This window comes from Scardinius erythrophthalmus, assembly GCF_964197995.2.
Source record: "Scardinius erythrophthalmus genome assembly, chromosome: 2".
Lineage (NCBI taxonomy): Eukaryota > Metazoa > Chordata > Actinopteri > Cypriniformes > Leuciscidae > Scardinius > Scardinius erythrophthalmus.
The window spans coordinates 35,243,877-35,265,227 of NC_138222.1; the positions used below are offsets into that span (position 1 = coordinate 35,243,877).

Below are 21,351 nucleotides of genomic sequence, written 5' to 3' on the forward strand. Positions count from 1 at the left end.
TATATTTTCCTCAGCAGTTGCTCAGGTGTTAGTTCAGTAAAGGTAATGATAATCAGAGATCCACAGGGGCAAACAAAAATAACATGCTCTAAATAAACTTGAAAACATGGCATGCATGTGTTTAACAGCTAAAACAACTAAACTGATCTCAGGAGGACTGCGGTAAATATGACCAGAAACTGGCTGTTTCTTACCAAAACTTCCAGTACATTGCTGCCCAGATCGAGCTGTTCCAGTTTAACCAGGAAGGAAAGAGAGCTAAAGGATGATAGAGACATTTCACATTTGATGTCATTTGCTTTGCAATCATTAAAAAGATTGTGGGGGTAAATTCAGAGCATGAGCACTGTGGATCTAATGACTGCAGTTTATTGGGAAAATACTCACGAGGGTAAAGATTTCAGTAGATTCTCCCTCAGCTCTAGAGTCACTAGGTTTGACAAGCTGAGAGGAGAAAAAGAAAGAGACGAGACTGAGTGGTGTGTCACTTGATTTGGAAGAGTAATGGGCTCTACCATCTGTACGACATCAACGGTGGTCAAAATGAGATGTGTACATGTGCGAAATGAGAGATTGTGTCTGTATGTGGATAGGATGCCTGCATTTTTATTATAATTCTCACTGCATTTTGTAATTAGACATTTTAAATATTCTAAAATAACATGCACATGTATTCCTTTTAGATGGACATTCCTTTTATCCATACCTTTTGTTACATATTGCATAAAAGCATACAGTACCATATAAATGTATGACATAACTGAAACATATTATGATGCCTGCTTTGTACATCTATAATGATTTTAAAGTCAGCATGGAATGCAAATTCCCTATCTATTTTCTAAAAGCATGTCATAAATCTTACAGGGTTCCCACTCTAAACCAAATGTCAAATTCCCTGACTTTTCCCTGACTTTCACTGACTAAAAAGATGAATTTCCATGACCTATAATGAACAGCAAAACAGGCGTTTTGTATAATTGTATATTAATTTTAATAAAATTTTCATCAACCAATTGCCTGTATTTAATAAATAAGATTATATAATAAATATATAACAGACAATATAATCATGGAGGCGCCGGCGCGGTCACTTGCATTGCACGTTAACTGGAGGCATCTCATCATAAATTAACCGAAACTCTGTGTATGCCTCACATACATGAGAAATACATCTGAAGATAGCTTGGAATGTCTTTAAACGAAACAATTCGAAACGAAAAGAAATAGGCTACTCTCTGATTATGTAATCCATGATGTGGGACCTGATATTCATTTATGTGATATTCATGCATTTTTTCTTACAGTAAAGCACAGTCCACAAACAACCTCCCTATATTAAGACAAATCTCTGGAGGCATGCTCCAAGCACACTCTCATCTCATCCCTTTTCCACATTTGTAGTAATGACACTATAACCAAACCGGAAATTGTAACGCGTGCACACGAGAAACTTTCTCGTGCACACGCAAAAAGTTTCTTGTGCGCACGTGAAAGTCCGTATTATTCTTTTTTTGCAAAGGTCCCCTTAGGGGCTCCGTAGAAAGATGTGTGAAACAGCGCGATAAAAAAAATCTGTATAGAAAAATTACATTTTGATAAATGGAAACTAAAATTTAAAGCAACAAACTAAATTCCCTGATATTCCATGACTTGGGCAAAAATATATATAAAAATCCCTGACTTTCAATGTCTGGAATAGACCTTTTAAAATTCCATGACATTCCAGAAATTCCATGACCCGTGGGAACCCTGATCTTATTGTGAACGATTCATCCATGTACAGGTTAATCGAAATTTCGAATTTCTCCCAGACTTCTCCAAAGTTCGCTTAAAACCCTGTCTCTCCACAATCAACTGCAAGCTTGCATTCATTTTTGAGTGAAACACCCATATTACCAAAAGGTAATCTACAACCAATGGACAGAACAAAGTCCCTGTCCTCTATTTTGTATCTGATAATCTGTTACATTCGAATGTACGACAATACAGAAGAAAATATCTGTTGCTACTTCTGTTTTATCCTGACTTTAATGACTTTGCAGTGTCAAATACATTTAAATTTAACTTAATACATTTTACTGTGGAAGGGACACAATAACTGGCAGACCACCTGCATGTTCATATTAACTTACTTTCCTATGTCATTGGGTAGAGACTGCAGCGACACGTCATTGAGTGAGAGGTGAGCCAGTCCTCTGAGCTGTGTGAAGCCATCAGGCAACCTGAGACCCGAGAGACAAAAAGAAAATGAGACACAGTGGAAAAGGCTTAAACTGTAAAAGCAGTTAGCAGCAGCACTCCAGTCTTCCTGCTTAAATGTAAATAAGGAGTAGGAAGCACTCGTGTGATGAATAGGTGACATCCTCCAATGGCCGTGTACACTGACTGACCCGAACAAAGAGTCTGCTACACTCTCATATGCTATAAAAATAACATTACAGCATTTTAACAAGACATATGATCATTTGTAACCATGTTTTAATGTCAAGATTTCTTCTCCCTTCCCAACTTTTCTACACCTTTCATAAAGTGAGAAGTGATATGAGCCAGTGCTTTGAGGGATTTGGGGGTTCATCCAACCCACTAACCTGGTCAAGGGGTTTCCGCTGAAGTCTGCAATCTCCAAGGCCTGACATAATTTAATGTTTTCAGGAATCTCAGAAATATCTGAGAGAGAGAGAGAGAGAGAGAGAGAGAGAGAGAGAGAGAGAGAGAGAGAGAGAGAGAGAGAGAGAGAGAGAGAGAGAGAGAGAGAGAGAGAGAGAGAGAGAGAGAGAGAGAGAGAGAGAGAGAGAGAGAGAGGGAGAGAGAGAGAGAGAGAGAGAGAGAGAGAGGCAAAGTCAGCAAGATATAATGAAAGGAGTGTCAAGACAAAATAAGCACTTTTTCAGGCTTCTTAATAATGGCTACCAGATGGACTGAAAGAAAGGGAGCAGAGGGTGATTTGACTGTGGTGAGAGTTGTCTGTATGTGTGTTATATGGGATCCGAGCAACAAAAAGGACCCAGCGAGAGGTGCTTCATTTGCTGAGTTGCAGAATATAACACTGCATAGTCTAAATACAGACCAACATGCTCAACATTCCCACAGTCAATCCTGAGACTGTGAGTGAGCCTCGGGCTGTGAGAGGCACACTAGAAGACAATTGGGCGTTAAAATTGATGTAATTTTTTTTAAATAGACGTGGTCCAAAGAAAACATTCCAGTGCTCTGTATAAGGAAACATACAGGATGTGTAAGAAAGTGTGTAAATATCTCTAGATGGGAGCAGTTTGAGAGAGCAGGTCTATTTTTTCAGAGCAAGGCACTTAAGGAGGGTTTGCATACCATTTCTGGAGATGTCCAGCTCCACCAGCTGTGTGAAGTTGGCAACTTCGGGTGGCAATTTTTGAATCTCGTTGTCACTGAGGCCCAGCTTTCGCAAATTGTGCAGTTTGAAGAAAGGCTGAAAGGGAGGTAAAGAGTACGAATTAGACACTTACACACTTACTGGCCAGACTAGTTCATCAAGTGAAGCACATATACACCCACTGGTCACTTTATTAGGTACACCTGTCAACTGCTTTTTAAGTTAAATATCTAATCAGCCAATTACATTGCAGCAACTCAATGGAGTTAAGATGTGTTCACAGTCACACCGTGTCATAATTACCACAATTCAATTACACAATAGTGGTGCCATAGAAACGCATAATTCCCAGTCTGAGGACATGAACAGCTTTGAATATAATGTCAGGTATTGTCATCTTGAGACTACGGTAATTACAACATGGTGTGAATGCAGCATTAGGCATGTAGACATGATCAAGGATGACATGCTGAAGTTCAAACTGAGCATCAGAATTGGGAAGAAAGGTGATTTAAGTGACTTTGAACGTGGCGTTGTTGGTACCGGCTGGTCTAAGTGTTTCAGAAACTGCTGATCTACTGGGATTATTCATGCAAAAGCACAACCATCTCTAGGATTTACAGAGAATGGTAAGAAAAAGAGAAAACATACAGTGAGTGGCAGTTCTGTGGGCGAAAATGCCTTGTTGATACCAGACGTCAGAGGAGAATGGCCAGACTGGTTCAAGGTGATAGAAATACAACAGTAATTCAAATAAGTACTCGTTACAACCGAGGTCTGCAGAAGAGCGTCTCTGAGCTGATCAAATCATAGTACAGAAACGGCCTTGTTGAAAGTTCTAAATGATATCTTGATTTCGATTGATTCTGGCAGCTCAGTGGTTTTAGTTTTACTAGATCTTAGTGCAGCATTTGATACCATTGATCACAATATCCTAGTCTACCGCCAAGAAAAGACAGTGGGAATTCGGGGCATGGCACTCGATTGGTTCAGATCCTTCCTTTTTAATAGGACGTTTTCAGTACATTTTGGTCAACATCATTCTAATGTTGTCACATTGTCTAGTGGGGTTCCACAAGGTTCCATTCTTGGCCCAATTTTGTTTTTGTTATAAATGCTTTCCCTTAGGTTCTATTTTTCACAAGCATGGAGTATCCTTTCATTGTTACGGAGATGACACTCAGGTGTATTTACTGTTGCGGAAACACGACAAAAGTTCTTTTGAGTCACTATTGAGATTATGAAGTTAAATCTTGGCTGTCACAACATTTTCTGAATCTGAATGAAAGTAAAACTGAAATCTGGTTCGGGGCCCCTGAAACTCAAACTCTTTTGACTTGGGTGAGTTAGCCCCTTTCTGTAAATCTGTAGTGAAGAACCTTGGTGTCCAATTTGATAGTTCTTTGAAATTTGACAAACAGATCAATTCAGTGGTAAAATCTTGTTTCTTACATTCAAGATCAATAGCAAAGATTAAACTGTTCTTGTCCTCCAGTGATTTTGAAAGGATTATTTATGCTTTTATACTTTTATACTACTCGCTACCGTAGTCACTATTGATTTGTGTACACGGAGACGTTTATCTGTTTTTTTTTGTCATGATGGTCAGCACGATTCCGTAGCATTAAAGAGCGACTACGGTAGCGAGTAGTATGAAAGGCCGAAAATCCGGTTGGTTAGGGTAGTGGATGGGTCAATCAACACGGGACTTTCTCCCAGGAGACTGGGGATCATGTCCCGCGTGTCAAGTTTCCTAAACCCAACCGTCCCGTTCTTCTTTTCCAAAACCCAACAGTCCCTTTCTTCTTTCCAAAACCCAACCGTCCCTTTCTTCTTTTCCTTAACCCAACCATCCAATGAATGCAAAACCGCACGCGATTTGCGATTATCTTATGCGCAGCTTGTCAGTGGAGTGCGGCTGATTGGTAGTAAATACTGCCCCATCTGAACGCCAGAGGGCGCTCTCACACAAACACGATAAATATGCCCCACCGCAGAAGTACAATAATGCGCATCATCCCAGGAAATCCCTATCGCTGTAGCTGAATAAACAGAAGATTGAAACGCTTTGATTAAACAAGACTTATAAATACACGACTGCCTTATTCTGTGTAAGAAGGCACATCAACTCACAGAAGGAGGAGCTCAGCTGTCGTTATGAAGTGAGTTTGGAGTAAATGCATGTTATTAAATGTTGTCTGTTGTTGGACAAGAGGTTCATAAATGCTTCTCATGTTTTGGAAAGATGTTTGACGCGTGTTGTTTTTTCAAATGCACGTTATAAGTGACTCAAACTCAGTGCTTTCAGATGGAGCAGCGTTTACAGAGTCTTACATCAATGACAAACTGTGCATAAAAATAAATAAATAATCGCAGCCTTTGAGATTTTAAAATCGCGATAAGCCATCTCGATTTAAGTGCGATTACATAGAAAGTGCGATTAGCCTAATCTTTCAGCCCTAACAGAGTGACCCATCCTCTGATGGCTACTTCCAACAGGACATTGCGACGACACAAAACTCAAATCATCTCAAACCGGTTTCTTGAACATGACAGTGAAGTCACTATCCTCAAACAGCCTCCACAGTAACCAGATCTCAATCCAATAGAGCACCTTTGGGATGTGGTGGAACGGGAGATTCGCATCATGGATGTGCATCCCACAAATCTGCAGCAACTGGATGATGCCATCACAACAAAATGGACCAAAATCTCTTAAGGAAGTGTCTCAGCACCTTGTTGAATTTATGCCATGAAGATTTAAGGTAGTTCAGAAGGAAAAAGGGGGTCCAACCCGGTACTAGCAAGGTGTGCCTAATAAAGTTGCCGGTGAGTGTATATAGGCTCCATATCAGTTATTGGCTATCGGCTAATATTGGATATTTATTTGTTTTTCCAATTTTAAGATTTAAATATTAATTTAGCACTTATTAAAAGTGATGGCAACATATTACAGCAAAGATTAAACCCTAAGAAGGGACAGTTCACCCCAAAATAAATAAATTTACTCTTGTCCTTCCAAACCTGCATGGCTTTCTATCTTCTGCGGAACACAAAAGATGATATTCGAAAGAACCATTTTGCTGACCACTGACTTCCATTTTATAGACAAAAACAAAACAAATAAAACAAACTCAAATTATCTTCTTTTATGATCCACAGAGGATATGACAGCCATACATGATTGAAACAACATGAGGCTGAGCAAATGATAATTTTCATTTTGCGGTGAACAGCCCCTTTAAGAGCACTCTATTGAAGAGCGCCTCCCCTTTAAGAGCTCAAGTCAATTGGTTATTGCTCATGAAATGTGAAAAATAACTACAGGAAAATTGGTATCTGACATAACAGTAAATACACTTTGCATAACAGGCATTATATTCTGACAGATTTGTAGAAACCAGGGTGGCTGGTAACAATGAAAAATCCAGATGGGTCACGCACTACTAGACTAACTGCATGGTGAAAAACAATGGATAAATGACAGATTTACAACAAGCTATTATACAGTCATTCATTTACACAGGCATTCCTCCACTTGTCCACTTCAATTGCAAATGACAGTTTGACAAAAAAAATGAGAAGACCAATGATATTCAAATTAGCAAAACTAGTTTCTTTTGACTTGAAGGTAACATCTTGCATACTTAAGTAGTGACCACCACTCAACAATCTGACAACAGTTCATCTTCACACACTTCTCTAAACAACTAACAATCATGTTAAAGGAAGGCAAAAGTGAATGTGTCAGTGACTGAACACCAGGCTTTTCTATCAAGAGCTCGCTTGTTAGCTGGTCACATTCAGTACATTCCTGCTGCCGCGGCCCATCATGCCCTCTCCTCTCTGCGTGCTGGGCTTGCTGCTGAACAGCACCAACAGAGGGCTTACTATGTACTGCCAAGAACAAGGCTGATACTGCGGTGTGTGTGTGTGGTTGCTTGTTGTCTCTGAACAGAAATTCTGATTCCCTGGTACAAAAGAACAAAACATTGAAACTCCTTGTAAAAAGAGAAAATGGATGCAAAATAAAAATGAAGGATGAGAACAATGTGATTGGGGCTTCAGCAGACTTCCTAGGGAATTCAAGATGACAAACAATGATTTACACATGCATAAGATAAAACTACTAAAACTCAAGAATTTATTTTCTTTTTCTTCTTTGAAGAACGATGATTCTCTCATAAAACTTAGATCACACTTTTAAAATTAGGCAACCTCATCCATCCATCCATCCATCCATCCATCCATCCATCCATCCATCTTCAAGGTTTCAATCACATTGAGCTGTGCCGCACCCCAAAAATACGCACTCTAATGATAACCTTGCTTAATAGAGCATAAATAAGTTTTGATTAAATTAATGGGCCCTATCTTGCACCCAGCGCAATTGACTTTTCCCTCCAGAGACGCACGTCGGTAAGTTAGGAAATACACTTGCGCTCCCCTGGGCGGTTCAGCGCAAAGAGGCGGCGTGTTCCGGCGCAAACGTTCCTTCATGCTATTTTGCACGTTCAGAAAACAATTGCGCCACTAACCAGGAAAAAATTGTTTAAAGTCAGTGGCGCGTTGCGCATGTTATTCATATGCTATTTTAAGGGCGCATGCTTGGCCATAATCAATGTAGCGTGTGCACAACGCGCACTTTGATTCTATCATCTACACCACATGTGTCAAACTCAAGGCCCGCGGGCCTAATCCGGCCCGCCACATTATTTTATATGGCCCGCGAGAGCATATGGGTGTCTTAAAATTAGGGATGCAACGAAATTTAGGCTGCCAAAAAATTTTGGCCGAAAATAACATTTTCGGTTTTTGGCCGAAAGATACTAAAAAGCCGCCGCGCCCCTACGTGTTCGGCGATGGTTTGACTCTGGCTCAGCGTGTTTTATGACTTTGCGTGCGAGTCCGCTTCCGAAGATGCATAACTTCAAAGCGCGTTCTGTGTGTGCGCGCTGTGCTCTCCGCTCCGTGTTCACAGCGCGCTCTGCTCAATGTCCCGCAAGCAACCTCCGTGTGTGTGTGTGTGTGTGTGTGTGTGTGTGTGTGTTGCGAGCTCTGCTCACGCTCACCGGAAAGGCAAAGTCCACTGAAAAAAACGTGCCGACATGAAATTTATTTGGACTTGTTTCTTTTTGCAATAGCACTACTGTGCTGTAACATGGTGTGTATAGCCGTGCTGGTGCTTGGCAACACTGGTAAAATTACACGAATCACGATCCTCTCGTTCACTGGTCCTCTCCCTGCTCTGCTCATGCTCTGATAAAAAATAGCTTTGTAGGACTATACTTATTTTGACAATTGGTCAAAAAATAAATCTGTTAAATCTGATTCAGCTGCATAGAACTGATTGAAGAATAATATATTGATATTTTATATTATTTTAATATAGGTACCAGTATTAGCCTTTTCACCATTTGTACCACTCCGCTTGTCTGTGTTTGCGCCACTTGCATCATTAAGCCAGTAGGTGGCGACAAGTGACTGTCTTTATGAGTGAACAATTGAACTTTAAGCTGATTAGTGCCAAAAACATTGATTAACTTTCATTGATTAAATATATGTGGATATATAAAGTGGATAATTCATTGCAACATTTATCCTCATTCTCATTTTTAAGAATCTGTTATCTTGACAAATAATTTATGCTACTGTCCACTGACATAGCTTTTAAAGCTATTGTTATCCAAATTTTTTGGACTTTAAACACCTTAAAATGCACATATGTAGGTCCGAGAAATCCAAATTTTATCGGGGGAGCATGTCCCCGATCCCCCTAAGTACCTCACATTTGAATACGCATGACTGTGTGGTAATGTGTGCTGGTGTGGCTACAGTGCCAAGGCTGAATTTTTGAGCCAGTCTGCCCCCCTGCATATATACAATATACATTATTCTCTGTATCAAATCATTATTACCCTGCTCCTGATGTTTCGGGCTCATCCCCTGATGTTTTTAAAACCTAGAAACACCCCTGCAAATGCATATACAATATTTGTAACTTAAATAAGTAATAATCAAATAAAGAGACAATATATAATTAAAAATGTTAAAAGTCTTACAGTTACAACCGGCCCTTTGAGGGCAGCCATAATGCTGAAGTGGCCCTCAATGAAAATGAGTTTGACACCCCTGATCTACACAGAAGCAGCAGTTTTCATTTTTGCAAATCATACATTATTACGATAGATAGATAGACAGATAGATAGATAGATAGATAGATAGATAGATAGACAGACAATTTATTATAAAAGCATACATCTAGCTTACACATTCACCCAAATTATCATACGCCTGTTTAACCGAAGTTAATTTGGGTGGGTTTCTCCATTTCAATGTAACTTCTCTCTCTTTTACGGCCGTGACGAGAGTGTTGCTCTGCTCGGCTGTGGACCGCTCCTGGCACGTGCCTGGCAAATCCGCCGTTACAATAGCAATCCGCTACGGAAAAAGCACGTCTGCTCTTAAAGGGAATGTGAGATGATGCTCTGATTGGTTTATTTCACGTTACGCCCAAACCACACCTATGAATAATGAAGCTACTTCAGACCAACCCCTTTTAGATTTGCGCCTGGCGCAAGAGTCATTTATCCCGCCGGGAAAATAGCAACAGCACCCAAGACCCGCCCACAAAGTTACTTGCGCTTTGCGCTTGACACTTGCTTTTCAGATCGTTAAAATAGGGCCCATTATCACCAATTAATCAATCGGTGATTAATCATCAGCATCATCTGAGAGGAAACACAGTCTTCTATTGTTTACCTCAGTGGTTCTTTGTGGGGAGCCATGGTGGCAGGTGACGCATGACTAAGTGATGGGAAATGTGAGCCTGGTAAGAAACGAGACCAAAATATACATACGCATCAAGGAATAAACTCAGTACAGCTGCTGCATACAGGACTGAAATAATTAAAACAAGTGGTGTGATGACACATGGTTGAACTACACACCAACTCACGGGAAAACAGGGAGATGCCCTCACACAGAGGCCAACAAAACACATACCAGCACTAACTTCCTTCAATTATCAACACGTTGGGAGATGAGCAGAGCATGGCCAGCGGGAGCCTGACTGTCGACTGCTAGTCAGGCCGTCTTGAGTGGGAGCCATGAGGTCTATTAGAGGGGAGGAAGCTCTCTAGTGAAGGCCTGATTATAAACGCACACAAAGCAGCCCATTCATCACTGCAGCCAGATGCCAGGCAAGTCCAAGACCATATAGTTACCAATCTACAACACTCAAAAAGACACTCTTTTCACTGTCCAGTAATCCATCTGCGTACCCTGTGTGTGAACAGACTTGGTGGTCAGACATGCCTCATGTCCCTCTGACAATTGCGTTTCTCTGTGAATGGACAACAGGTGCAAATGCAAACTAATGCAAAGACATTCAGCATCGATCTGTTCCATAAACTTCACTAAACAAAACAAATGTCAGTCATCATTCATCACAAATGTCACTGCACTTGCAGTCTTGTGGCATTGCGCATGTCGTTCAGTCAAAAAGACCGTAGGGTGTCCCATTTGTCATTTTAGGTTTAAGAAGGGTGCTCGCGAGCGCCCCTTATGTGCCCTCGTTGCACACTTTTGCCTTTGCATGCCCCGCAGCAGACTTCCCCCAACGGTAGGGCTGGGTGATAAAACGATAACGATAATTATCGCAATATAATTTTTCTCGATAAAACGATATCAAGAGTTCGATAAATGTTCGATAATGTTTATGCGCCAAAAGCGGAACGAAACTCATTTGAACCCCGCGCCACACGGACCATTTATCCGCTCGGCTCAAAGTTCAAATGGCAGCGCGAGCGCGAGCTCACTAGAGCAGATGCGTTTATTCTGACCGGTCTCGGTCATGAGATCCAGTGAGAAGTGCTTGAATTCAGCGAACACAAATGTCTCAGTGATTTAAACCAGTTTAAAGGCAGATGAAACAGCGCTGACAAACAGGAGAAACACTGCGCAACGATACTGTCAGAAGGCTTTTCCGGCTACAAATTCCCATCATTTACCATGGATTTACTGTAACGTTACCCTAGTAATATTAACCGCACCATGAAATGTGGGATATACATATTGAATTGTATTATATTATTAATGTAGACGATGTATTAAAGGACTGGTGGAATATAATTACAGTATTTAATAATGTATTTAGGCTACTGTTTTTCATACAAATTCCATAGAAACCATAAAGTTACATTTTGCCATGAGTGAGGTTATCAGGATCTAAATGCATGATACTGGATGACCAATGGTTAAGTTTAATAAAACTCAAACAGTCAGAATATTACATTTTACCAAATAAAAATGAGCACATGCAGAAACTAAGAAATTAATTGTCCAATAAATATATTTATTTTGTTAAGGAAAAATTACAAATGTTTGAATGTTCCACCTCAGATTTGTGAAATGTTCACCAGTTTGGCAAGTGTTTGTCCTGATATGTTCTGACAATAAAGAGTAGTTTAAAACCACAATTAACGCTCTGGTTTCTACAACTTTCACTTAGGAGCAAAAATCTGCCTTTAAACTTGAAATAAATAAAGATTTGACTTTTATCGTGATAATTATCGATATCGATTGATATAAAAAAAAAATTATCGTGATTTTTTTTTTGGGCCATATCGCTCAGCCCTATAGCCTGGCAAGCCAGACCTACATCAAGATGTTAGGTCTGGAAACTCACCATAGTCACGGCTCAATCCGAGGGGCGGGATAAACGGCTGTCTTTCAAATTCCCTCTGCACGCAATAGGACAGCGCTTCAACCAACCAGAGCGTTTTCCCAACAGCGGAGATTAGTTGATAGATTCAACTTTTGCCATATCTGGCCGGCAAAACGACGAACACATCTTCCTTTTTTTAAGAATGACTTAAGTGCCGTTCTTTGCTCTTTTCTCAAAGAAAAACTTAACTCCAAGTCCTCCAGAGTCGCGGCCAAAGCCGATTCGAAAGACCGTTGTTCTCCATCAGCAGCCGCCATTCTTTGTTTTCAAGTAGCAGCAGCCAGGTAACCGTCGCAACTCTGTCGTGTATGTTAAGCCCGCCCCCGCCTACTCTATACACAACGTGATTGGCCTGACCCAATCTGGGTTTTTACAGCGAGAAGGTTTATTAAGAGTGTCTAGACTACCCTGGCTGCGAAATACATTTTGCTGCCGCTAGGGTGCGTCTAGATTTCTAGGCTATCAGCCCTACCCAACGGTCAAAAAGTGTGACGTTAATCCAAACACGCTTCATGTAAAGTGCACTGACTGTTTGCAGCTGCTAGTTTCAGACAGCAGAAAACACACACACACACACACACACACACACACACACACACACACACACACACACACACACACACACACACACACACACACACACACACACACACCAGTTACAGGTATTCTGACCATGCGGAACAGTGGGTTTAAATAAGCCATGAAAATTCACTTTACAAAGCAGAGTGTTGCTTTAAATGTAAAATAAAAGGGTGTCTATAAAACAACAGCAACAGTAATAAATTATAACAGTAATTATCCACCAAGCAAAGTCAGGCCTCCAGACTAACATACGAGAGCATTGGCACCAGTGCCACCAAAATCTACAGCTATGACACCAGCACCTGATTTGTAGCGCTGAGGCAGAGGACAGTGTGGCACAGTTCTAACAGGTAGAGCTATATTTTTTCTGCTTTTGGAAGGTTTTGACACTTGATGTTTCTCATACACCTAAATAGCAGTGCAGCACATGTTTAAAAAGAGTTATGATGCAAAAAGTTTTTCACATCAGAATGAAAAAAAAAGGTCTCAAAATGTGACCATTTACAGTAAATGCAGTCTGGAGCGTTTATAAAACAGACAGTTCTGGCTTCTGATTGGTCAATTCAGTGTACAGGACATGCTGTTCACCATATCACTGCAGAGTAATCCGAGGACAACTATTTAGTTCAGCACTATGTAAGGGACAATATCTTCAAGTAGATGGATGGCACATAATTAATTTGCTTAAAATGTTTTAATGACAATGTGTCCTTATTTTTATGTAGCAACAGTTTTAAATGCAATAAGGCACTAAAGATATTGTGAACAATTAATAAAACATGCTGCATATATCAAAGGCTGAAGTTTAATTTTTTCCCCATTTCTATTTCCACGTTTAATTTTTTACCAGTATGAGACAGCAACATTGGCTCAACCAATAGCGTGAGTTTGGGGTGGGATTGTCTGTTTGTCTGACCAATGGTTGGGGGGGGGGGGGGTGTTTGAGAGTATTTTTTGAAAAAAGCCATATTTTTTGTAATTCTGCTTGGTGCCACAAGAGGCACAGAATCACACACTGCACATTTAAATAGCCTACGCATTCAAAGCACAAGGGAAATTGTCCTTAATGAGAATGTGATTGTTGGATTTTCTCCCATCTAACAGCAGCTCAAGGTCACTTACAGTGATTACACCCAGGCAGAGTGCAGAAAAATATATTTTACAGCCTGAACTGTCCTTGTTTATGTGACATGAACACAAAAAATTAAATCAAACCATAAACTTAACATTTCCTTCTTCTGTCTGAGCAAGGCACCCATGCATATAGAGATGGAGAAAAGAGGAGTAAGATGGGGGGTGGAATATGCTGGCTCGGTGTCCAGGTCAGCACAGAGGCTGCTGTGTGTTAGTCAAGTGACTGCTTACCCCATGACTTTCTCCAATTAAACCATTACAGTTAACCCCTTCGTCTGCAACATTACTAAACATCATTTCATCCTTGAAACAGACTGCACGGAAGACAACAAGACTGTAATGTTTTAAGAGCCAGAAGGAGATGAATATAAACACCCGACTACACTGACAAACAGATGCAACTCTCACACACTATCTCTATTTCCTCTACCTCTCTATTACTTTACAGCATGGCCAATTATATTTATTTGACACGACAGAAATGTTAAAAACAACCAATAGTAATATGCAGTAATACAAAATTTTACTTGTCAAATTTTGCTATTTTGAATTAAAAACAGGCCATATTATTTACATGCTTCATGTTAATGTAATTTGAAAAATGAATGCGAGACAGGAACATTAACAGAAGCGTTTTAAACATATTAGACATAAGATTAAAGACCCCCTGTGGTCAAAATCAAGTTTTATTGTTGTTTATATGTCTAGGTTTGTCTTAAAGCATATTAAAAACACAACAATGAGCAAATTCATAATGAACACAATTGCTATGCTGAGTATTTTCTCCTTAAAACTGCAGTAAGAAAAAAAGTCTCAAAAATGCGTTTTGAAATTGCTGGTGTTTCTTATGTCACAAACTACATTGTAAACAATCACGTCAACATGCCGATGGGCTTTAGCATATCATTAACTGCTGCGAAGCAGGGGAGTCTCAAGAGAAGCCAGTTTATCCAGGTATATTTTTCTGTTGATATAAAAAATTGGGTACATTTAGCAATATAGCAACAAGTGAATTATGATGTAGGCCTATATTACGATGTTATGACCTATACTCCACTAAGTTGTTCAAAGTGTTTCTAAGGATGCTGATTTTTAGAAAGCAGTTGTCTGACTCTGAGGTGACGAACGGGAACATGGTTTGTGTAACATTAGCAACACATTAATAGCTGTTTGATAATGTTGTCGAGCAAAAGGCTAATCATATTAATTAGTTATGTGTCCGATGTTGTAGAGAGCGATCCATAAAACACATTACCATTCTGACACATCGTCTAGTAGAGGAGCCTGTATGAGCCAGTGGAGGCGGGGCTCATTTGCATATTAATGGCTCCAGGTAAACTAAATTAAACAAGGGTGTAGTTACATTCAAGCTATTTTAAGGCATGAATATATTTTTTTCAAGATTTTATTTTTAAATATGCCCTTTTGGTGATCAAAGATGAGTTTTGAGTGATACAATTATGACTACAGGGGAACTTTAAAAGTGAATGTGTGCATATTTGAAAATAAAATATTATTTGCAAATAGCTCAAATTCTAGTAAGGCTATTTTATTACTATAGTTTCAAACTTTTTTTATTCCCTTTAAATCCTTAAAGGGTGAAATGCTATTTCATGCATACTGAGTTTTTTACGCTGTTAAAGAGTTAAATTCCCATGCTAAACATGGACAAAGTTTCAAAAATAAAGCTGTACGTTTGATGGAGTATTTCTGTACCAAAAATTCTCCTTCCGGTTTGTCACAAGTTTCGGAAAGTTTTTTTCGAGTATGGGCAAGTGTGACGTCAGATGGGGCGGAATTTCCTTATATGGGTCCTATATACGGGTCCTAAGGGCACTTCTCCAGGAAGGGCGCGCGCGCACCCGTAGACCAGAGCGAGAGAGCGAAAGCAGTACGCCCATCAAAGCGCTGTGCTCGGCTTTAGGGAAGTATTTGCCGGATTTGCAGATCTAATGCTTAAGGATGGAGCAGTCCCAACGATAAAGGTTCACGGTCGTGCGTTGGAACCGTAGGCGGTGAGTAAAACTGCTTCAAATGTCTGTGTGTTGTTAGCTATCGGCGCGTAAGCACAGCAAGTAAACAACATGATCACGTATACTTAATGTATCTAAGGAGCATGCAATGTATGGTGTTTGTGTGTTTAAATACATTTGTTTAGCTGGCCACTGATGGTGTCTGTTGGTTTATTTTAAAACCACTCAAAACAACAATGCACAAAGAGTGTGAAAATATGTTGAAATAAATGAATTATTTCATAATAAACCTAGGGGGCCGTTTACACAAATCGCGCTTCTTCATTGAAATGCGCTACTATTCCATTGTTTTTCTATGAAAGAACTAATCGGATGTGCAAAACTGTTCCGCTTGCTACTGCTAAGTCACATACAATAATCAATAAACCAATTCATGTCCTCATAAACCACAAGTAAACACAGACAAATGTTGTAAAACTCGTGCATGACATGGTGTTCTAACACTGCGCTCAAGTTAAAATCATTTCTACTTTTAAAAAACTCTCGAAACCTTGTGTTTTCCCCCCATTTCATTGCCCATCTCACGTTTTTCTAAGCAAAAACGCGTTCTGTATGTATGCTCATGATTCTTTAGCTCCGCCCACACGGCACGCCTTCAGCCGCTCGTTTTTTTCCGGAAAGACTTGGTACAGCCTATCTTTCTTTTAGAAAATATAATAAAACTAAAGACTTTTTGGAGATATGAAGGATGCAATACTACTCTAGATACTCAAGATTAACATGAGATTGACTGAAAATGAGTGTTTCACCCCCCCCCTTTAAACTCTTACAGCACCTACCTGATGGGAATCATGTTAATTCCCTCAATGTTTATAGTATTAATGTTTAATGCATCCAGAAACAATGCAAACACGCATTAAGTCAACTAAGGGCACAAACTCCTGACCTTAAAACATTAATGACATGCCCATTGTCATCAATCACAGCGCTCATCTTAATGGCTCATGCAAAATTAAAACAGGACAGAAGTTTTAAAAATGTTACTTGGCCAGAATGGCCCTTTCACGGCCTCCTTCCTTCTCTCTGAACGAAAGGAAGGCACGGGTGGGGGGCAAGGATGGGGGAGGAGTGGGCAAACAAAGCTTTAAGATGGTTCTTCTTTTCAGCTCCGAAGAAAAGAGGACAGGGGATTGTGGGGTTGACCGAATCAGTACCCCCCCCCCCCCCCAACCCCCCACAAAAGAAAACCCCTAAAAGGTGAGTGCACATATGAACAAACACACACTGAAATGGGGAAACCAGCACTATAAGTCATTGTCAAAATGTCTAGATCTCCTTTGTGTGATAGAAACAAAACAAAAAATCATTCTGAAACAAAATTCAAATTAAAGGGGAACATTTCTCTCGTCATCCAATGACCTGTGAGGATTACACTGAGGGTTGTTCCTAGGAATGAACCCCCTGCCCTCTTTTCCCTCTTCTTTCCCCTTAGCATTGAGAGAAAGCCTCTGAAGTGCACAGTGCTGTCAATCAAAACTAAAACCACTTAACTCCTCCCACTAAAGGCACCAACAGAGTGGAAGACTTTTCTATTGTTCTCAACCAAAGGACACAGGCTAGCCAAAAAAAGAGAAAAGAGAAAAGATAAAAGATGGCAAGAATGTGGGATACAAAAGAGATGAGAAATGAGGTCAGGAAGGATGGAGAGCAGGAATTGGGGAAAGGGAAAGTGAGCAAGAGAGATAGTAAGAGCAGTGGATTATTAATGAGTAGAGAGGTGGGCTGATGATGGATGAAAAGGTTCATTAGTGACTCTGTTCATCCACGCAGGTCAATAAGACACTTACATAGACCTGTTTTCCTTTGCTGAACTCACACAATTCCACTGTGATATCCTCTCCACTCATCTCATTTACAAGTGCATAACTGAACATAGTGGCGGTTACTGGCAAACATAACAAGTGTTTACTCTCACAAGCCTAACCCTAACTACAAAATACAGATTACACCAGTACCACTGGAATTAAAAACATTATTACAAGCTTACCGCTTTGAATCGAGCTACGGCAAAATAATAAATCACAAAACACAACGACAAATCTGACAACAAATTAACAAGTCAGAAAACACAACGACAAGTCAGACAAAACGGAAAAGGTATATGTGGCGAATGGAATACTGACAGCTGATTGGACGAGACATCTGCCAATCTAGACATGCAGAAAGTACAGCAGAATCTGGCAGAAGAAAGTCGCGTGTGCATGTGTAAATATTAGAGCTGATCATATTAAAATCTTCCTACCACTATCTGGTTTGGTCAGACAAAATTATAAAAGAACTCGATCTGGTAAAGTGGGAGAGTGTCGTGTAGCAAGAACAGCAGATTTAGCTTTTTAGATTTAGCTATGTTGTTTTTGGAATTGTTTGTGTTTTCTAACTTGTTAATTATTTATTTTTAATTTTTTGGCGATTTTTGCCTTTTATTGTGACAGGACAGTAGAGAGTTGACAGAAAGCAAGGTGGGAGAGAGATGGGGAAAGGTCCACGAGCCGGGACTCGAGCTCGGGCCGCCCGAGCGCAACGGCATCGGCGCCGACTCTAACTTGTTAATTTGTTTTTACTCTTTCCATTGCGTTTAAAAATTTGTTGATTTGTTTTCAGAATTGTGGTTTGTTTTGCACGTCTCAGCCACTGTACATTTGACATTTCCACACACCGGCAGAGCTGAGGCATGGCTTTGGTAACATGCAAAATTAGTGTGTAAATATGACTGTAAACACTAAACAGTTTATTTTCTTAGGAACTCTTCCTTTCAAATTTATGTAGGTTAGAAATGACAGGTGTGTGTGGGCCAACAGAAAACTCATAAGTACAGAGTGAGAGGGATAGAAGAAACCACTGCCAGAGAAACCGCCCGATAGGCCTATCTCAACACAGCTAACTGCTGAATGATCATGGGAAAGCAATCATTTACTTAGGGAGGTGAAGGACTGTGCACTATTTACTGAGTGAGAGTGTGTGTGAAAGTTTGGGATGGAGCCATACTTGAAATAAGTCCTATAAGACCAGTTTCTATGTGACCGTTTAACAACTTGGAACACTTGCATTGGGGTACAAACATACACTACTGTTCAGTTGTCTAGGGTTGGTAAGATTTTTTTTAAATGTTTTTGAAGATTGGTGCACAAGAAACATTTCTTGCTATTATCAGTGTTGAAAACAGTTGTGCTCTTGATATTTTTGTGGTAACCAGGCATTAAAGCCATTTTCTTTTTACAACAAATAAATTCAGAATAGATATACAAATTAAATAAACAGTGCTTAAAGTTTTTCGGGGTAGGTAGTGACAGTAGTATTCAGGTACAGAAATTTAATAATCAAATGTAAATCAACACTACATAGTCTTCACAGTATAAATTAAATAAAGATTAATGCATATTAAAGGTGGGGTAAGCAATTTTTGAAAAATGCAGTTTGGAAATTAGTTGGACCGACACACGAACAAACAAACAAAAACAAACGCGTATAGCTAATTAGCATTAGTATGACGGTGGAGGAGAGAGAACGAGCAAGAGGGAGATTTGAAGAAAGACTGCAGAAATAGAGATGAGACAATACAAAAGAGAAAAGCTATATAAAAAAAAAAAAAAAAAAAAAAAAAAAAAACACTGGAAAATTAAGGGTTAGGACTGGGCAAGAGCTTTAGGACACGCGTTAATATTACAAAAGCTTTCCAGTGCTGGAGAGAGCTAAGAGGGAAGGCCTGAAAACAGACGCAGTGATTGCTTTGGTTCTGGTCCACACGGGAGTAACACTGGGTTTGAGTGTCATTGTGTGTCTGGAGCTGCTGTGCTGTTGGCAGCCAACAACAAACTCTTGTTTGTAATTACTATCGTGTGCTGTACATACATTTTTTGTGCTTCCTTGTCATTCGTTCATCGTCTGCGCTTTATTTTTCGTGAAGCATTACTTGTTGCGCTTCTGCTATGATAAACAGACATCCACTCTTGTATTGCATATGTAATGGAGGCCGGCTAGTGAGTCTCGCTGACAACTGCTAGAGAATGAGGTGTGACACATTGGTTATTTTAGCAGCATGAAAAACAATAATGTTATTCAATATTATGTGAATAAATAAATTACAGAGAGCAAGCAAAAATGTTCCCCATCACTGAAGCGCACAAGTTCTGCACACTCGGAAAATCTCCTGTTATAATCAAAGAAGCTGACTACACTGCACAATGCTCCTCTTACTTGCAAAGTATCTGCACGTTGTTTATGAGAAGAGTACAGAATTCATTCGGTGAGCGTTTTCAATGTAAACGCCTCTGATTCATAAAATCAACAGAAACGTGATTAGAGAACATGTAAAAATATTTTTTGTATGCAATGTGAGCAGATCTAAATGTAGCCTAATGCCGCAACGGTAATTTTACCGTTTTACCGTAATTTATTTTTCACATTTCACTTTAATTGCAACAGTCATACTTGGATTTAGGATTCTTTGATGAATAAACGTTCAGAAGAACATTTATTTCAAATAGAAATCTTTTGTAACAATGCAAGTATCTTTGCTGTATAATATTAATTCAACTATTTACTAGGGGTGTGTGATATTGACAAAAAATTATATCTCAATATTGTCTGGGATTTTCTCATTAACGATAAGACTACAACATTTTGCTGTGTGTGTTATGTTGGTACCTTGGCAGGTTTAGGACTGCCATGGATAGCAGACCCTTTTGGCCCCAAGTTTCTAAATGGTACTGTATCTTCAATGCCACATGCAGTAAAGCAAAAAAAGTGCATTGCAAGATCACACTGAATCAAAGTTTACGTTTGGACTATTTTCCTGCAGCACCTATGGAACTAGAGGAGTACGACCACAATCAAAGTAAGTATTTCTTGAAACAAAGGGTACTAAGAGTACTAGTTTTCCTGTATATGACGCCAGAAATTACCCTTTTGTTATAAATGACAGTGCTAATACAAGCAGGGGCGGAGTGGGACCAAAAAATCTACCGGGAAATTTCGTAGACCACCGGCCCTCGGTGGTAAAAAAAAAAAAAAAAAAAGTTTGATAAAAAATATAGCAGTGAATGAGAGAATATTAAATAGATTTTTTTTTGTTCCTCTATAGTTTTTTCACAACTTTCTAAAAGAGTAAAAAAATTGCGAGAGATGGATAACGGCAGTCAGAAGAACTCAGAAGAGAGAAATATACATCACTTTGTCATCACTCCCACAGACGCAGCATTAGAAACCCTCACAGCAGCATTAACTCGTTTTTTGTAATTTTATTAAAGGTAATATAATATAAAATAGTGTTATAAATGTAAATACATATTTTTTTTAAATTGAAAATATAAAAAAAAAAACTTTCCAGGATTTATGCGGATGATGACCGTTAAAACGTGTCATCATCACCCTGTTGAAAAGGGTCCATGGCATTTTCACGGTGACACGACACCTTGCTCGTTAGCTTCTGCTAGTGTTAACATAATCTGTATACACTTAACATAGCAGCAGCAGCCAAGGGAGGTAACTCGTTTTAAAACTAGGAAATCTGCCACTAGTAGATA

The 21,351-nt window shown here is 39.6% G+C and overlaps 1 protein-coding gene across 37 annotated transcripts in view; it reads right to left on the reverse strand.

The window, feature by feature from the left end:
* scrib (scribble planar cell polarity protein) overlaps positions 1-21,351 on the reverse strand; it is a 106,521-nt gene that overhangs the window by 44,904 nt on the left and 40,266 nt on the right. For all 37 annotated transcript variants that reach the window (XM_081359486.1, XM_081359495.1, XM_081359474.1 and 34 more), the window contains exons 2-6: positions 3,331-3,448; positions 2,592-2,670; positions 2,136-2,225; positions 388-444; positions 195-258 (exon numbers count right to left, since the gene is read on the reverse strand). In XM_081359486.1, the coding sequence (XP_081215612.1) occupies positions 195-258; positions 388-444; positions 2,136-2,225; positions 2,592-2,670; positions 3,331-3,448 (408 nt within the window). The remainder of the gene's footprint in view (positions 1-194; positions 259-387; positions 445-2,135; positions 2,226-2,591; positions 2,671-3,330; positions 3,449-21,351) is intronic.